This window comes from Oncorhynchus mykiss, chromosome 27 (assembly GCF_057628025.1).
Source record: "Oncorhynchus mykiss isolate SJ-2025 chromosome 27, ASM5762802v1, whole genome shotgun sequence".
Classification (NCBI taxonomy): Eukaryota; Metazoa; Chordata; class Actinopteri; order Salmoniformes; family Salmonidae; genus Oncorhynchus; species Oncorhynchus mykiss.
Genome location: NC_143048.1, coordinates 9,984,238 through 9,996,507, shown reverse-complemented (window position 1 = coordinate 9,996,507; position 12,270 = coordinate 9,984,238). Strand labels below are relative to the sequence as shown.

At 43.2% G+C, this 12,270-nt stretch overlaps 1 protein-coding gene across 2 annotated transcripts in view; it reads right to left on the bottom strand.

Annotated features, from left to right (window-relative positions):
- Nucleotides 1-12,270, bottom strand: part of LOC110507061 (latent-transforming growth factor beta-binding protein 4) — a 74,651-nt gene that overhangs the window by 47,560 nt on the left and 14,821 nt on the right. For both annotated transcript variants that reach the window (XM_036965106.2, XM_036965105.2), the window contains exons 4-5: nt 9,754-9,968; nt 2,513-2,725 (exon numbers count right to left, since the gene is read on the bottom strand). In XM_036965106.2, the coding sequence (XP_036821001.2) occupies nt 2,513-2,725; nt 9,754-9,968 (428 nt within the window). The remainder of the gene's footprint in view (nt 1-2,512; nt 2,726-9,753; nt 9,969-12,270) is intronic.

The window sequence follows — 12,270 nt, the reverse complement described above, 5'->3', positions numbered from 1 at the left end:
CAGGATTACAACAAACTGGGCAACAAGAGGAAGGGTGAATACATAAAGAGGCTAAGAGAGAGAGAGAGATGGTGGTGAAAGAGCAAGAGAGAGATGGTGAGAGAGAGAGATGGTGAGAGAGGGATGGTGAGAGAGAGAGATAAAGAGATAAAGAGAGATAGTAAGAGAGAAGGGGGAGGGGCGGTAAAGATACCACTTTATTTCCTCCCCTGTATTTTCTTTCTGCCACGGAGCGTGAATATAACCCTGCATGTGGTTTAAGATCTCATGATATATCTCCTCTGTGCACCTGCATGTTGAGGGCAGTGATATACAGTAGGAGACTGGGCTTGGTGTTAAGTGTGAGAGCAGTGATATACAGCAGGAGACTGGGCTTGGGGTTAAGTGTGAGAGCAGTGATATACAGTCGGAGACTGGGCTTGTGCGTCTTCTTGACACTCAGCAACAACAAACAGAGAATCGGCTGAATCCAGCTGGCCTGCAAAACTCTTCATCTCATGTCTTCTCTGGCTTGCCCAGAGTCTCAATGTGGGTCGCTAAAGGCACACTTCACTAACTTCCGTCAAAATGACTTGAAGGGAAAGTCTGATATGGAATGTATACTGAACTAAAATATAAACACAACATGTAAAGTGTTGGTCCCATGAAATAAAATATCTCAGAAATGTTCCATACTCACAAAAAGGTGATTTCTCTCAAATTTGGTGAACAAATTTGTTTACATCCCTATTAGTGAGCATTTCTCCTTTGCCTGACACGTGTGGCATATCAAGAAGCTGATTAAAACAGCGTGAACATTACAAAGGTGCACCTTGTGCTGGGGAGAATAAAAGTCCACTCTAAAATGTGCAGTTGAGTCACACAACAATACCACATCCAATTTTGATGGACCATGCAATTGGCATGCTGACTGCAGGAGTGTCCACCAGAACTTTTGTCAGATAATTTAATGTTCATTTCTCTACCATGAGCAGCCTCCAACGTAATTTTAGAGAATTTGGCAGTACGTCCAACCGGCCTCACAACCTCAACCGGCCTCACAGACCAAGTGTTGCCACGCCAGCCCAGGACCGCCACATCCGGCTTCTTCACCTGCGGCTCGTCTGAGACCAGCCACTTGGATAGCTATGGGCAGGCATAAGCTACAGACAACGAACACAATTGCATCTTAACGATGGCAATTTGAATGCACAGAGATACCGTGACAAGATCCTGAGGCCCATTATCGTACCATTCATCATGACAATGCACAGTCCCATGTCGCAAGAATCTGTACACAATTCCTGGAAGCTGAGAATGTCCCAGTTCTTCCATGGCCTGCATACTCACCAGACATGTCACCCATTGAGCATGTTTGGGATGCTCTGGATTGACATGTACGACAGCGTGTTCCAGTTCCCACCAATATCCAGCAACTTCACACAGCTATTGAAGAGGAGTGGGACAACATTCCACAGGCCACAATCAACTGCCTGATCAACTCTATGCAAAAGAGATGTGTCGTGCTGCATAAGGCAAATGGTGGTCACACCAAATACTGACTGTTTTTTTGGTCCACACCCCTACCTTTTTTTAAGGTATCTGTGGCCAACAGTTGCATATCTGTTTTCCCAGTCATGTAAAATCTATAGATTAGGGCCTAATGAATTTATTTAAATTGACTGATTTCCATATATGAACTGGACCGCAGTCAAATCTTTCAATTGCTGCATGTTGCGTTTATATATTTGTTCAGTGTAATTTCTATGGAAATATGGACCATTCTCTTTAAAGAAAACAAGTCATAATGTTTCATGGATGGTCTGAGACCAGATAGTGGATAGCTCTCTGTCTGTCTCGCCCATGCAGATGGCAACACTATTAATATGGCAACTGACAGAATACATGCAAAGAACAAATGATTCACTGTCATAAGATCACACATTCACACACACAAACACACACAGCCTGAGAGGAGACAGAGATTCCCTGGCACGTAGAATGGATCCTTCAAAGAATACATTAACCCTGATGTTTGGTCATACATTCTTCAAGGTGCTGGAAGGGAGACAATCTTTCTGTTTTTGCCTAACCCCCCCCCCCACACACACACACACACTATTTGAGGTGGATCTCATGTAAGGATGGGCTCTGAGCCTTGGTAAATATACACTGTATGCACATATCTGGATGGTCGCCTCTCAAGACGGTGTGAATACCTGTAAAGGAGGCCAGCAGAGCCAAGGGGCTACTCTCTCATCCCTCCAACCTGTCCACATTTAAGGTCTAACCCATACCATTCTCCCAAACCGGTCTCCACCACCGACCTAAAAACCACAGTGATGCTACAACCTCACCTCCAGCTCATCAGTCCCAGTGGCTTACCCCTAATGTCACTCTGTCTGGACCCCAGAGTGGGAGGTCTCAGTGACTCCTCTGGCTACTTATGGCTAGGAGAGACTACAGTATACTGCACGCTTACAGAGAGAGATGGTAAACTGAGGTAAGAAATGAGATAAGGTAAGAAACTTACAGACTCTGAAGCCCGGTCCCAGTGCAGCCCGGTCCCCCTGTTCACTGATGTAGAGGGCGGTCACATTGCCCTGCTCGCAGAAGTTGGTGCAGCGTCCCTGGGTGCAGCGCACCTTGCAGACGGTCGGGGTGAAGAGCACCTTGATGCGCTCAGCTCCTCTCCTTCCTGCCCCTGCTGCCGTTCCTCCTCGGTGGCCGGCGGTCTGGTTTCTGGCTGGAAGGGGGAAGAAGACGAAGCAGAGGTAGAGCAGCGGTAGGAGCCTGAACCTGGGTCTGAGCTGGAGCATGGTGCCGTCCGATTACTGCCGATGCATCCCACGGAGAAGAGGAACTACAGAGGTCCAGGAAGAAGAGCTGCCGCGTAACGGCAGGAAGAGATGTGAGAGAAGGCCAGTGAACTCCACGCTTACTCTTACGCTTTGTTCAATCACACTCTCTCTTGCAACTGGCGCAGGACGAGGAGGGAAAGGAAGAAAGAGAGAGGAAAAAAAGAACAGACCCAGTGCTTCCTTTCCTTTTTTTTCCTAAACACACCAACCAAAGAAATGAGGAACCTTGACGAGAGAAGCACCCGCACAAGTGTGTTTAAAAAAAACTTTCTTAGTGCCTGTCCACTTAATTGGAAGCAGTATAGCGAGAATGCTCTGGTCGAGCCTCCAAACACAATGTTTATAAGGGATCCAATCTATCACCCTGTACTGTTAACTCTCCACTGCAGCCCCTAACCATGTCTCTGTGCCCTGCCGTTATGCTGTAACTGTAATCTGTTTTGTTTCCCCCCCTTTTCCTTATACTCCCCACTCCCCCCTCTAGTTTCATAACATGGACCGTCCTGTCATCTGAGGAAGAGACCACAAGGAGGGCGGGGTGGGGGGGAGGGGGGGGGGGGGGGGGGTGAGGCAAGGTTTGAGTTTCAGGTCCTCGCTGGCATTGTAAACTGTGGTGGTGAGTCATCTCTCTCTCTCTCTCTGCTCATAAGGCAGGGGGGAAGAGGAGGGAAATTCTTTTACTTTCGCTACGCATTTTCTGAGATGTCATTTCACAAGCCCCACAGGCTCTTCTGTGACTTACACAATGTGCATTAAACCGGTTGCCTTACCGAGCCAGCTCATGCCTGAGCAACGTGCCATCCACGTTGCATCCACGTTGCATCCACGTTGCACTGGCTCACATCACTCTTACCGCTCTAAGCACTTGGACCTGTAGGCCATCTAGGGTGAAATCACATCACTTTCACTACCTGAGAAAACTATAGGAGACAAATGTTATAGAATCCTTTTATGGTCATTCATGAATATAAACCTCGAAATATAAACCCCGGAAAAAAAAGAGCTTGATGGAAACACCTCATTATTTAGCTAGGAAAGGAATGGTAAAGAATGGAAAATATAAAACCAATTGACAAAGAAATTCATTGTAATGTCAAAAAGTTATTAGCTAAAACTGTATGGTCGTTAGATTTACAAACATGACGTGTTCTTTATGTTCACTTATGATTAACCCCGAAACAAAGCTAAGCAGAAATTCCTTGTCGAGTTTGGAAGACCAACAGCTGCGTTGGACTGGGCTCAAACACAGGTGCCCCATTACAGACTATATCTCCAGTTTCACCAGTATTACTACATCAGTATAAAACCTGGAAGACCTGTGAGGACAGCGAGCGAGGCACGCGCCAGTCCACTTCACCAAGGACCTAGGCCACATCAAAGGCTTGGTAAGGTTAAGTACTGAAATAATTATGTTTGACTTGAAGCTTATACGGGTCTTCAACAAATCTGGGAGAATGATGTAATATAGCTCATGGGAATGGACCAAACTAGAACCCAGAGAGAACTGGTAGCCTAGTGGTTAGAGGGTTGGGCCAGTAACTGAAAGGTTGCTGATTTGAATCCTTGAGATTGTGACGACGTGACCTTGAGCAAGGCACTTTACCCTAATTGCTCCTGTATGTCGCTCTGAATAAGAGCGTCTGCTATAAAACAAACTACAGGTACACTGAAACTGTGGTCATCCCTTATATGAAGTGCCTGAACCACCTGTGGAGGCACTGCACCACTGGTCTGATCCACACCTGTAGCTCAAGGTGGTGCGTCATTCTGGGCCAGGACTTGGAGGCTGGGAGGTGGGATACACTGCCAGAAAGAGAGAGAGAGGGGAGGGCCTTGGTGTAGGCTAGGACACACAGTAAATTACCATGCTACCGCTGGGACGAGCCGTCTGGGTCTGGACTGTGGGTTCCTGTCTTGCTGGGGGAGGAGGAGGAGGTATTGGTGTCTGCTCAGGACAGGTGTTCACAATGTTTTCTAGTACGGGTCAATGAGGTCACAGCAGATTGTTTTGCCTCCTTTTTGAGTGTTTTATTAGGGATATTAGCCAGTGGAAAAACTGTAGTCCAATTAGCATTCACTTATAACCTTTCAAATACTGCCATAAAAATGCTCCAAGGTTGGTATTTTCTAGCTATACAGTACCAGTCAAAAGTTTGGACACACCTACTCATTCAAGGGATTTTCTTTATTTTGACTATTTTCTACATTGTAGAATAATAGTGGACATCAAAACTATGAAATTACACATTTGGAATCAAGTAGTAAACAAAAAAAAGTGTTAAACAATTCAAAATATATTTTGGATTTTAGATTCTTCAAAGTAGCCACCTTTTGCCTTGATGACAGCTTTGCACACTCTTGGAATTCTCTCAACCAGCTTCACCTGGAATGCTTTTCCAACGGTCTTAAAGGACTTTCAACATATGCTGAGCACTTGTTGGCTGCTTTTCCTTATCCCAAACCATCTCAATTGGGTTGAGGTCAGGTGATTGCGGAGGCTAAGTCATCTGATGCAGCACTCAACCACTCTCCTTCTTGATCAAATAGCCCTTACACAGCCTGGAGGTGTGTTTTGGGTCATTGTCCAAACCAGATGGGATGGCGTTTCGCAGCAGAATGCTATGGTAGCCATGCTGGTTAAGTGTGCCTTGAATTCTAAATAAAACACTGACAGTGTTACCAGCAATGCACCCACACACGATCACACCTCCTCATCCATGATTCACGATGGTAACCACACATGCAGAGATCATCCGTTCACCTACTCTGTCTCTCACAAAGACATGGCAGTTGGAACCAAAAATCTCACATTTGGACTGAACAGACCAAAAGACAGATTTCCACCGGTCTAATGTTAATTGCTCGTGTTTCTTGGCACAAGCAAGTCTCTTCTTCTTCTAATTGGTGTCCTTTAGTAGTGTTTTTTTTTCCTCTGAACAGTTGATGTTGAGATGTGTCTGTTACTTGAACTCTGTGAAGCATTTATTTGGGCTGCAATTTCTGAGGCTGGTAACTCTAATGAACATATCCTCTGCAGCAGAGGTAACTCTGGGTCTTCCTTTCCTGTGGCGGTCCTCATGAGAGACAGTTTCATCATAGCAATTGATGTTTCTTTACATTTTTCGGATTGACTGACCTTCATGTCTTAAAAGTAATAATGGACTGTCATTTCTCTTTGCTTATTTGTGCTGTTCTTGCCATAATATTTTTACATTTTTACATTTTTTTATTTCACCTTTATTTAACCAGGTAGGCTAGTAGTAAAGTTCTCATTTACAACTGCGACCTGACCAAGATAAAGCATAGCAGTGTGAACAGACAACAACACAGAGTTACACATGGAGTAAACAATAAACAAGTCAATAACACAGTAGAAAAAGAAAGAAAAAAAAGAGTCTATATACATTGTGTGCAAAAGACATGAGGAGGTAGGCGAATAATTACAATTTAGCAGATTAACACTGGAGTGATAAATGGTCAGATGGTCATGTGCAGGTAGAGATGCTGGTATGCAAAAGAGCAGAGAAGTAAATAAATAAAAACAGTATGGGGATGAGGTAGGAAAATTGGGTGGGCTATTTACCGATGGACTATGTACAGCTGCAGCGATCGGTTAGCTGCTCAGATAGCAGATGTTAAAGTTGGCGAGGGAGATAAAAGTCTCCAACTTCAACGATTTTTGCAATTCGTTCCAGTCACAGGCAGCAGAGAACTGGAAGGAAAGGTGGCCAAATGAGGTGTTGGCTTTAGGTATGATCAGTGAGTTACACCTGCTGGAGCGCGTGCTACGGGTGGGTGTTGCCATCGTGACCAGTGAACTGAGATAAGGCGGAGCTTTACCTAGCATGGACTTGTAGATGACCTGGAACCAGTGGGTCTGGCGACGAATATGGACTTGGTCTTTTACCAAATAGGGCTATATTCTGTATACCAACCCTATCTTGCCACAACTGATTGTCTCAAATGCATTAAGAAGGTTAAGAAATTACACAAATTATATTTTTACAAGACACACCTGTTAATTGAAATTCATTCCAGGTGACTATCTCATGAAGCTGGTCGAGAGAATGCCAAGAGTGTGCTAAGCTGTCATCAAGGCAAAGGGTGGCTACTTTGAAGAATCTCAAATCTCAAATATATTTTGCTTCGTTTAACACTTTTTTGGTTACTACATGATTCCATAAGTGTTATTTCATAGTTTTGATGTCTTCACTATTATTCTACAATGTATAAAATAGTAAAAAATAAAGAAAAACCCTTGAATGAATAGGTGTGTCCAAACTTTTGTCTGGTACTGTAGCAAAAAGCTGTTAAATAGCCAGTAAATTGTACGAATCCGAACGCAACGTTTCACCGTGCAGGACGTTTAGTGCAGCCCGAGTCTCTGTCTCAGTGCACTCAATCGCTCTGCCAGTTGTCCAGACCAGTCCAGTCCTACTCAAACACACACACATACACAAACACACACACACACACATTTTCTACAGATAGGACTATTATTCCAATTACGAAACAGGAAGCTCTGCTCCATGTACAACAGGAGTGTGTGTGTGTGTGTGTGTGTGGTTTATCTTCATGGAGGTTTGATTTTATTAGGATTTATTTTAGTCCTCTTTTGGACTAATCTTCCAAGAGTCCTTAAACATTAAAGCACAATCACATTTTCACATATAAACACACGGTTACAAACAAATAATACACTGACATATTGACCAGTTAAATACTCTAACAGTCTAAAAAGATAGATTGATTCTTCACCTACCATAGTCCAGTACAACTTTCCTATGTATTATATTTAAATGCTTTTAAAGTATTGTTTGAAGTTATATATTGAAAGGTTTCTGGTTTGCTCAGATAAATGATTCCATTTCTTTAATTTTTAGGTTAAGTGTGTATACGTCTGCGTGAGCGATGGTGGCCTTTGGCAATGGCCTTCGAAGTTGGTCCTGGAGGGCCTTTATGTTTGCAGGGTTTTACTCCAGCCTTGTTTTAATCAGGTTCAAGGCGAAACAGCAGATCAACATTATGAAGAGATTGGACGATTGGAAAAAGCTGCCCACATTACACAGCAGACTTTGGCCTATGACCCTTAAACGGGGTGTGCTAATTCTTTGTTAGTTTTAAAATTAAGTTTCTTTAGTGAGATTACCAAGTGTGATTGACAGGTGCGAAAACTGAAATGACAGGGAGGAACATGTCATTGTAAATATTAATTTGTTCTTAACTAACTTGCCTAGTTAAATAAAGGTGACTTAAAAAATAAAAAAATTAAGATCACTTCATTGGTCTATGGCCCGGTCAAATCTTAGCCTATAGGGGATTGCAAAGGGAGGGAGAATGAATTCTCTCTCTTGTGCTTACAATGGCTTTGTTCATACACAGCAACTGTTCATCCACAATGCTCCTGCTTGCCACTCAAGAGAAGAGGGGGGGGCGAGGGGTACTAAAGCTATTAAACCGATGGAGGAATTTAGAGAAGGACCTCTTACACAAATATTTGCAGGGGAAAAAAACTCAAAGTGCCTGGGTACTTAAAGAGGTCAGAGGATACAAAAGACCAGGACCCTGAGCTCTTGTGGAATGACAGATTACTCTAAATGTTCAAGGCACTGTCTCACTTCTGGAAAAGAAAGTGAAAAAAATGCAAAACCTGACCCTTACTCCTCTGACTTGGAAACTTGGATTAAAGCTTTACAGCAGACATTTAAATTGGATTTTGAGGGGAAAATCAAGCATTATATAGAGTCATACTCTCTCTTTCCATGCGAGACAACATGCTCTGTTCGAGTGACGGCCACCTATTGGATATTAAAAGAGAGTAGGGCGTAGTAGTGGTATATAGACACAACTGTACAATATTTGGAATGGGCCTTACACTGCTAAAAGCAAACCAGGATGCTGAGAGAAATATAGTGCTCTTGCTTGTGGTGTTGGGTAAGTGCAACTAATGTGCTATTTTGCTATGATATCATGTCTTGAATAGCACTGAGTGACCATTACACTACCCTACAAATCAGTAGTGTAAAGTTGTCAGAGCTTAGTGTCGCATCAAAAAATTAATACCACATGAGACAACTCGAAGTACATTCAGAACATAAACTAAAGCATGGTTCTCCATATTATGGCAGGCAAACTAATGCCAGTTGCAAACAGGTCATTTTCATTTTCCACCAACCCCAGGTCATTTTCATTTTCCTATTAGATTCCGGTACTATGTAGTTCAAATCTGAGCTAAAGGGACTGGAACATCTCATAGGTCACTGGCGCCACAGACGATGTGGAAGATTGTGTCTGCCCTCATGAATAATATGCCAGTTTCACCCTTCAGATTAGATTGGTTCCCATCCACCACCACAGAAGGCCATTTCAACGTGCCATGAGGTCATAGGGACAGGAGATTTGGGGGATCCCATTAGTTAAACATGGTCTATCATCTGGGCCATTACTGTACCTATGCCAGTGGGCCAAGGAAAACAATGGCAGGAATTGGTCACAACGGGTTATCAGGGTCCGTACAGGTCTGAAACTTGCATCTACTCACCGATAACCTTATCCCATTCCCTAAGTGTAAACAACTAGGAAATGGGCTCAATCATTCAAATAACATCAGGGTGTTTTGTTTATGATGTGGTAAGTTTTCATGGAAACTTCCATGCTATGTTCATAGGTGTACCAACACAATATCCATTCTAAAACGCATGACTTTGTCACCACCAGTCCACTGGGAGCAAAGCATTCCATATCAACACCCTGTTAATCACAACAAGCAGGAACCTGACACAATATGATAACTGATCATTTGCTGCCTTGACCATTATCATATTACTCATCACAACAACCTACGTTATCAGCACATAGTGTGGTCAAAGTAAGAGAGGCTGGGAGTCTAAGTGAAGGGCCTGTCTGTACTCACCTGCAGGCGGGCTCACGTGGATGGTGTACTGGCCCTTCTGGGTGTGGAAGCTCTTGACACTGGTGGTCCGGGTGTCCTGTAGGTCTGACGGTGAGGCTGATTGAAGCTTCTTCCTCTCTGTCTCAATGTGTTTCATCAGGATGGAGGTCATCTTGTCGCCTCGGCCCCCACGGGCCAATGCCTTCTTTAGCAGCACTGACTGAGCCTCCTGCAGACTGAACAGGAGACAGAACAGACAGTCAACAGACTGGACCTCCTGCAGACTGGACAGGAGACAGAACAGACAGTCAGCAAGCAGAAGGGCCTACTTCAGATTGGACAGGAGACAGAACAGACAGTCAGCAGACTGGGCCTACTTCAGACTGGACACGGGAGACTACAGAGAACGTCAACAAGTATGGTAACTAAGAGTGTGTGCTGTGCGTCTGTTACTACTGACAGAAATGTATTACAGTAGATTGGCAGCCAGCTAAAATCCTTGGCCTAAAGATTTACTCACTGTATTATTACATGGGGGTACATCAGATACACTATTGTAGTGTATTAAGCAAGCAACAATAGCCTGTTCATTCAATTAGATACTTATTTGATCAGCATCAACTCTCCTACAGCATCTGCCAAGAAATGAAAGAAATCCCATGAGATGTTCATCCATGTTATTTAAAATTGTAAAAATTATACACAGTTATCAGTTTATCAGCTTGATGGGGCAGACACACTGACTAAGCCGAGGACTTACATCCCGGGATTTACGGTATTACTGGTTTAGTACACAAGGGGGTTATACGTTGTAGGACAATAGTGAAGACATCACAACTATGAAATAACACGTAAAGGAATCGTGTAAACTCAGCAAAACAATTAACGTCATCTCACTGTCAACTGCGTTTATTTTCAGCAAACTTAACATGTGTAAATATTTGTAGGAACATACCAAGATTCAACAACTGAGACATAAACTGAACAAGTTCCACAGACATGTGACTAACAGAAATGGAAGATCTGTGAAGTTATTTGGATTTTTACTAATTATCTTTGAAAGACAAGGTCCGGAAAAAGGGATTTCTTAGTTTAGTAACCTAAAAAGTGGTAAACCAATCAAAACATATTTTATAAATGAGATTCTTCAAAGCAGCCACCCTTTACCTTGATGGCAGCTTTGCACACTCTTGGAATTCTCTCAACCAGCTTCACCTGGAATGCTTTTCCAACAGTCTTGAAAGAGTTCCAAAATATGCTGAGCACTTGTTGGCTGCTTTTCCCTTACTCTGCGGTCCAACTCATCCCAAACCATTTCAATTGGGTTGAGGTTGGGTGATCGTGCAGGCCAGGTCATCTGAAGCAGCACTCCATCACTCTCCGTCAAATAGCCCTTACACAGCCTGGAGGTGTGTTGGGTCATTGTCCTGTTAAAAAAACAAATGCTCTGCATATCGCTGCAGAACGCTGTGGTAGCCATGCTGGTTAAGTGTGTCTTGAATTCTAAATAAATCACAGACAGTGTCACCAGCAAATCACCCCCCCACATCACACCTCCGCCTCCATGCTTCGCGGTGGGAACCACACATGCGGAGATCATCCGTTTACCTACTCTGTGCCTCACAGAGGATTCAGCAGACCAAAGGACATATTTCCACCGGCCTAATGTCCATTGCTCATGTTTTTTGGCCCCTGATTCACACAGTCTCCTCTGAACAGTTGATGTTGAGATGTGTTACTTGAACTCTGTGAAGCATTTATTTGGGCTGCAATTTCTGAGGCTGGTAACTCTAATGAACATATCCTCTGCAGCAGAGGTAATTCTGGGCCTTCCTTTCCTGTGGTGGTCCTCATGAGAGCCAGTTTCATGATAGCGCTTGATGGTTTTAGCGACTGCACTTGAAGTTTAAAAGTTCTTGAAATGTTCCAGATTGACTGACCTTCATGTCTAAAATAATGATGGACTGTCATTTCTCTTTGCTTATTTGAGCTGTTCTTGCCATAATATGGACTTTGCCTTTTACCAAATAGGGCTATCTTCTGTATACCACCCCTAGTCACAACACAACTGTTTGGTTCAAACACATTAAGAATGAAAGAAATTAGACAAATTAACTTTTAACAAGGCACACCTGTTAATTGAAATGCATTCCATGTGACTATCTCATGAAGCTGGTTGAGAGAATGCCAAGAGTGTGCAAAGCTGTCAAGGCAAAGGATGGCTACTTTGAAGAATCTCAAATATAAAATATATTTTGATTTGTTTAACACTTTTTTGGTTACTACATGATTCCATGTGTTCTTTCATAGTTTTGATGTCACTATTAATACACATGGTAGAAAAAAGTAAAAAATAAAGAAAAACCCTGGAATGAGTAGGTGTATCCAAATGTTCGACTGGTACTGAATATAGGAAGTAGCTACCAAAAGTCATTTTTGGTGAGTTTGGTAATTTATAAGCAAATGTGAACGAGAGACATTGTGCTAATGAACAAGGTTTTGATGCATGCTTGTCTGAAAGAACAACACTGGAGCAGC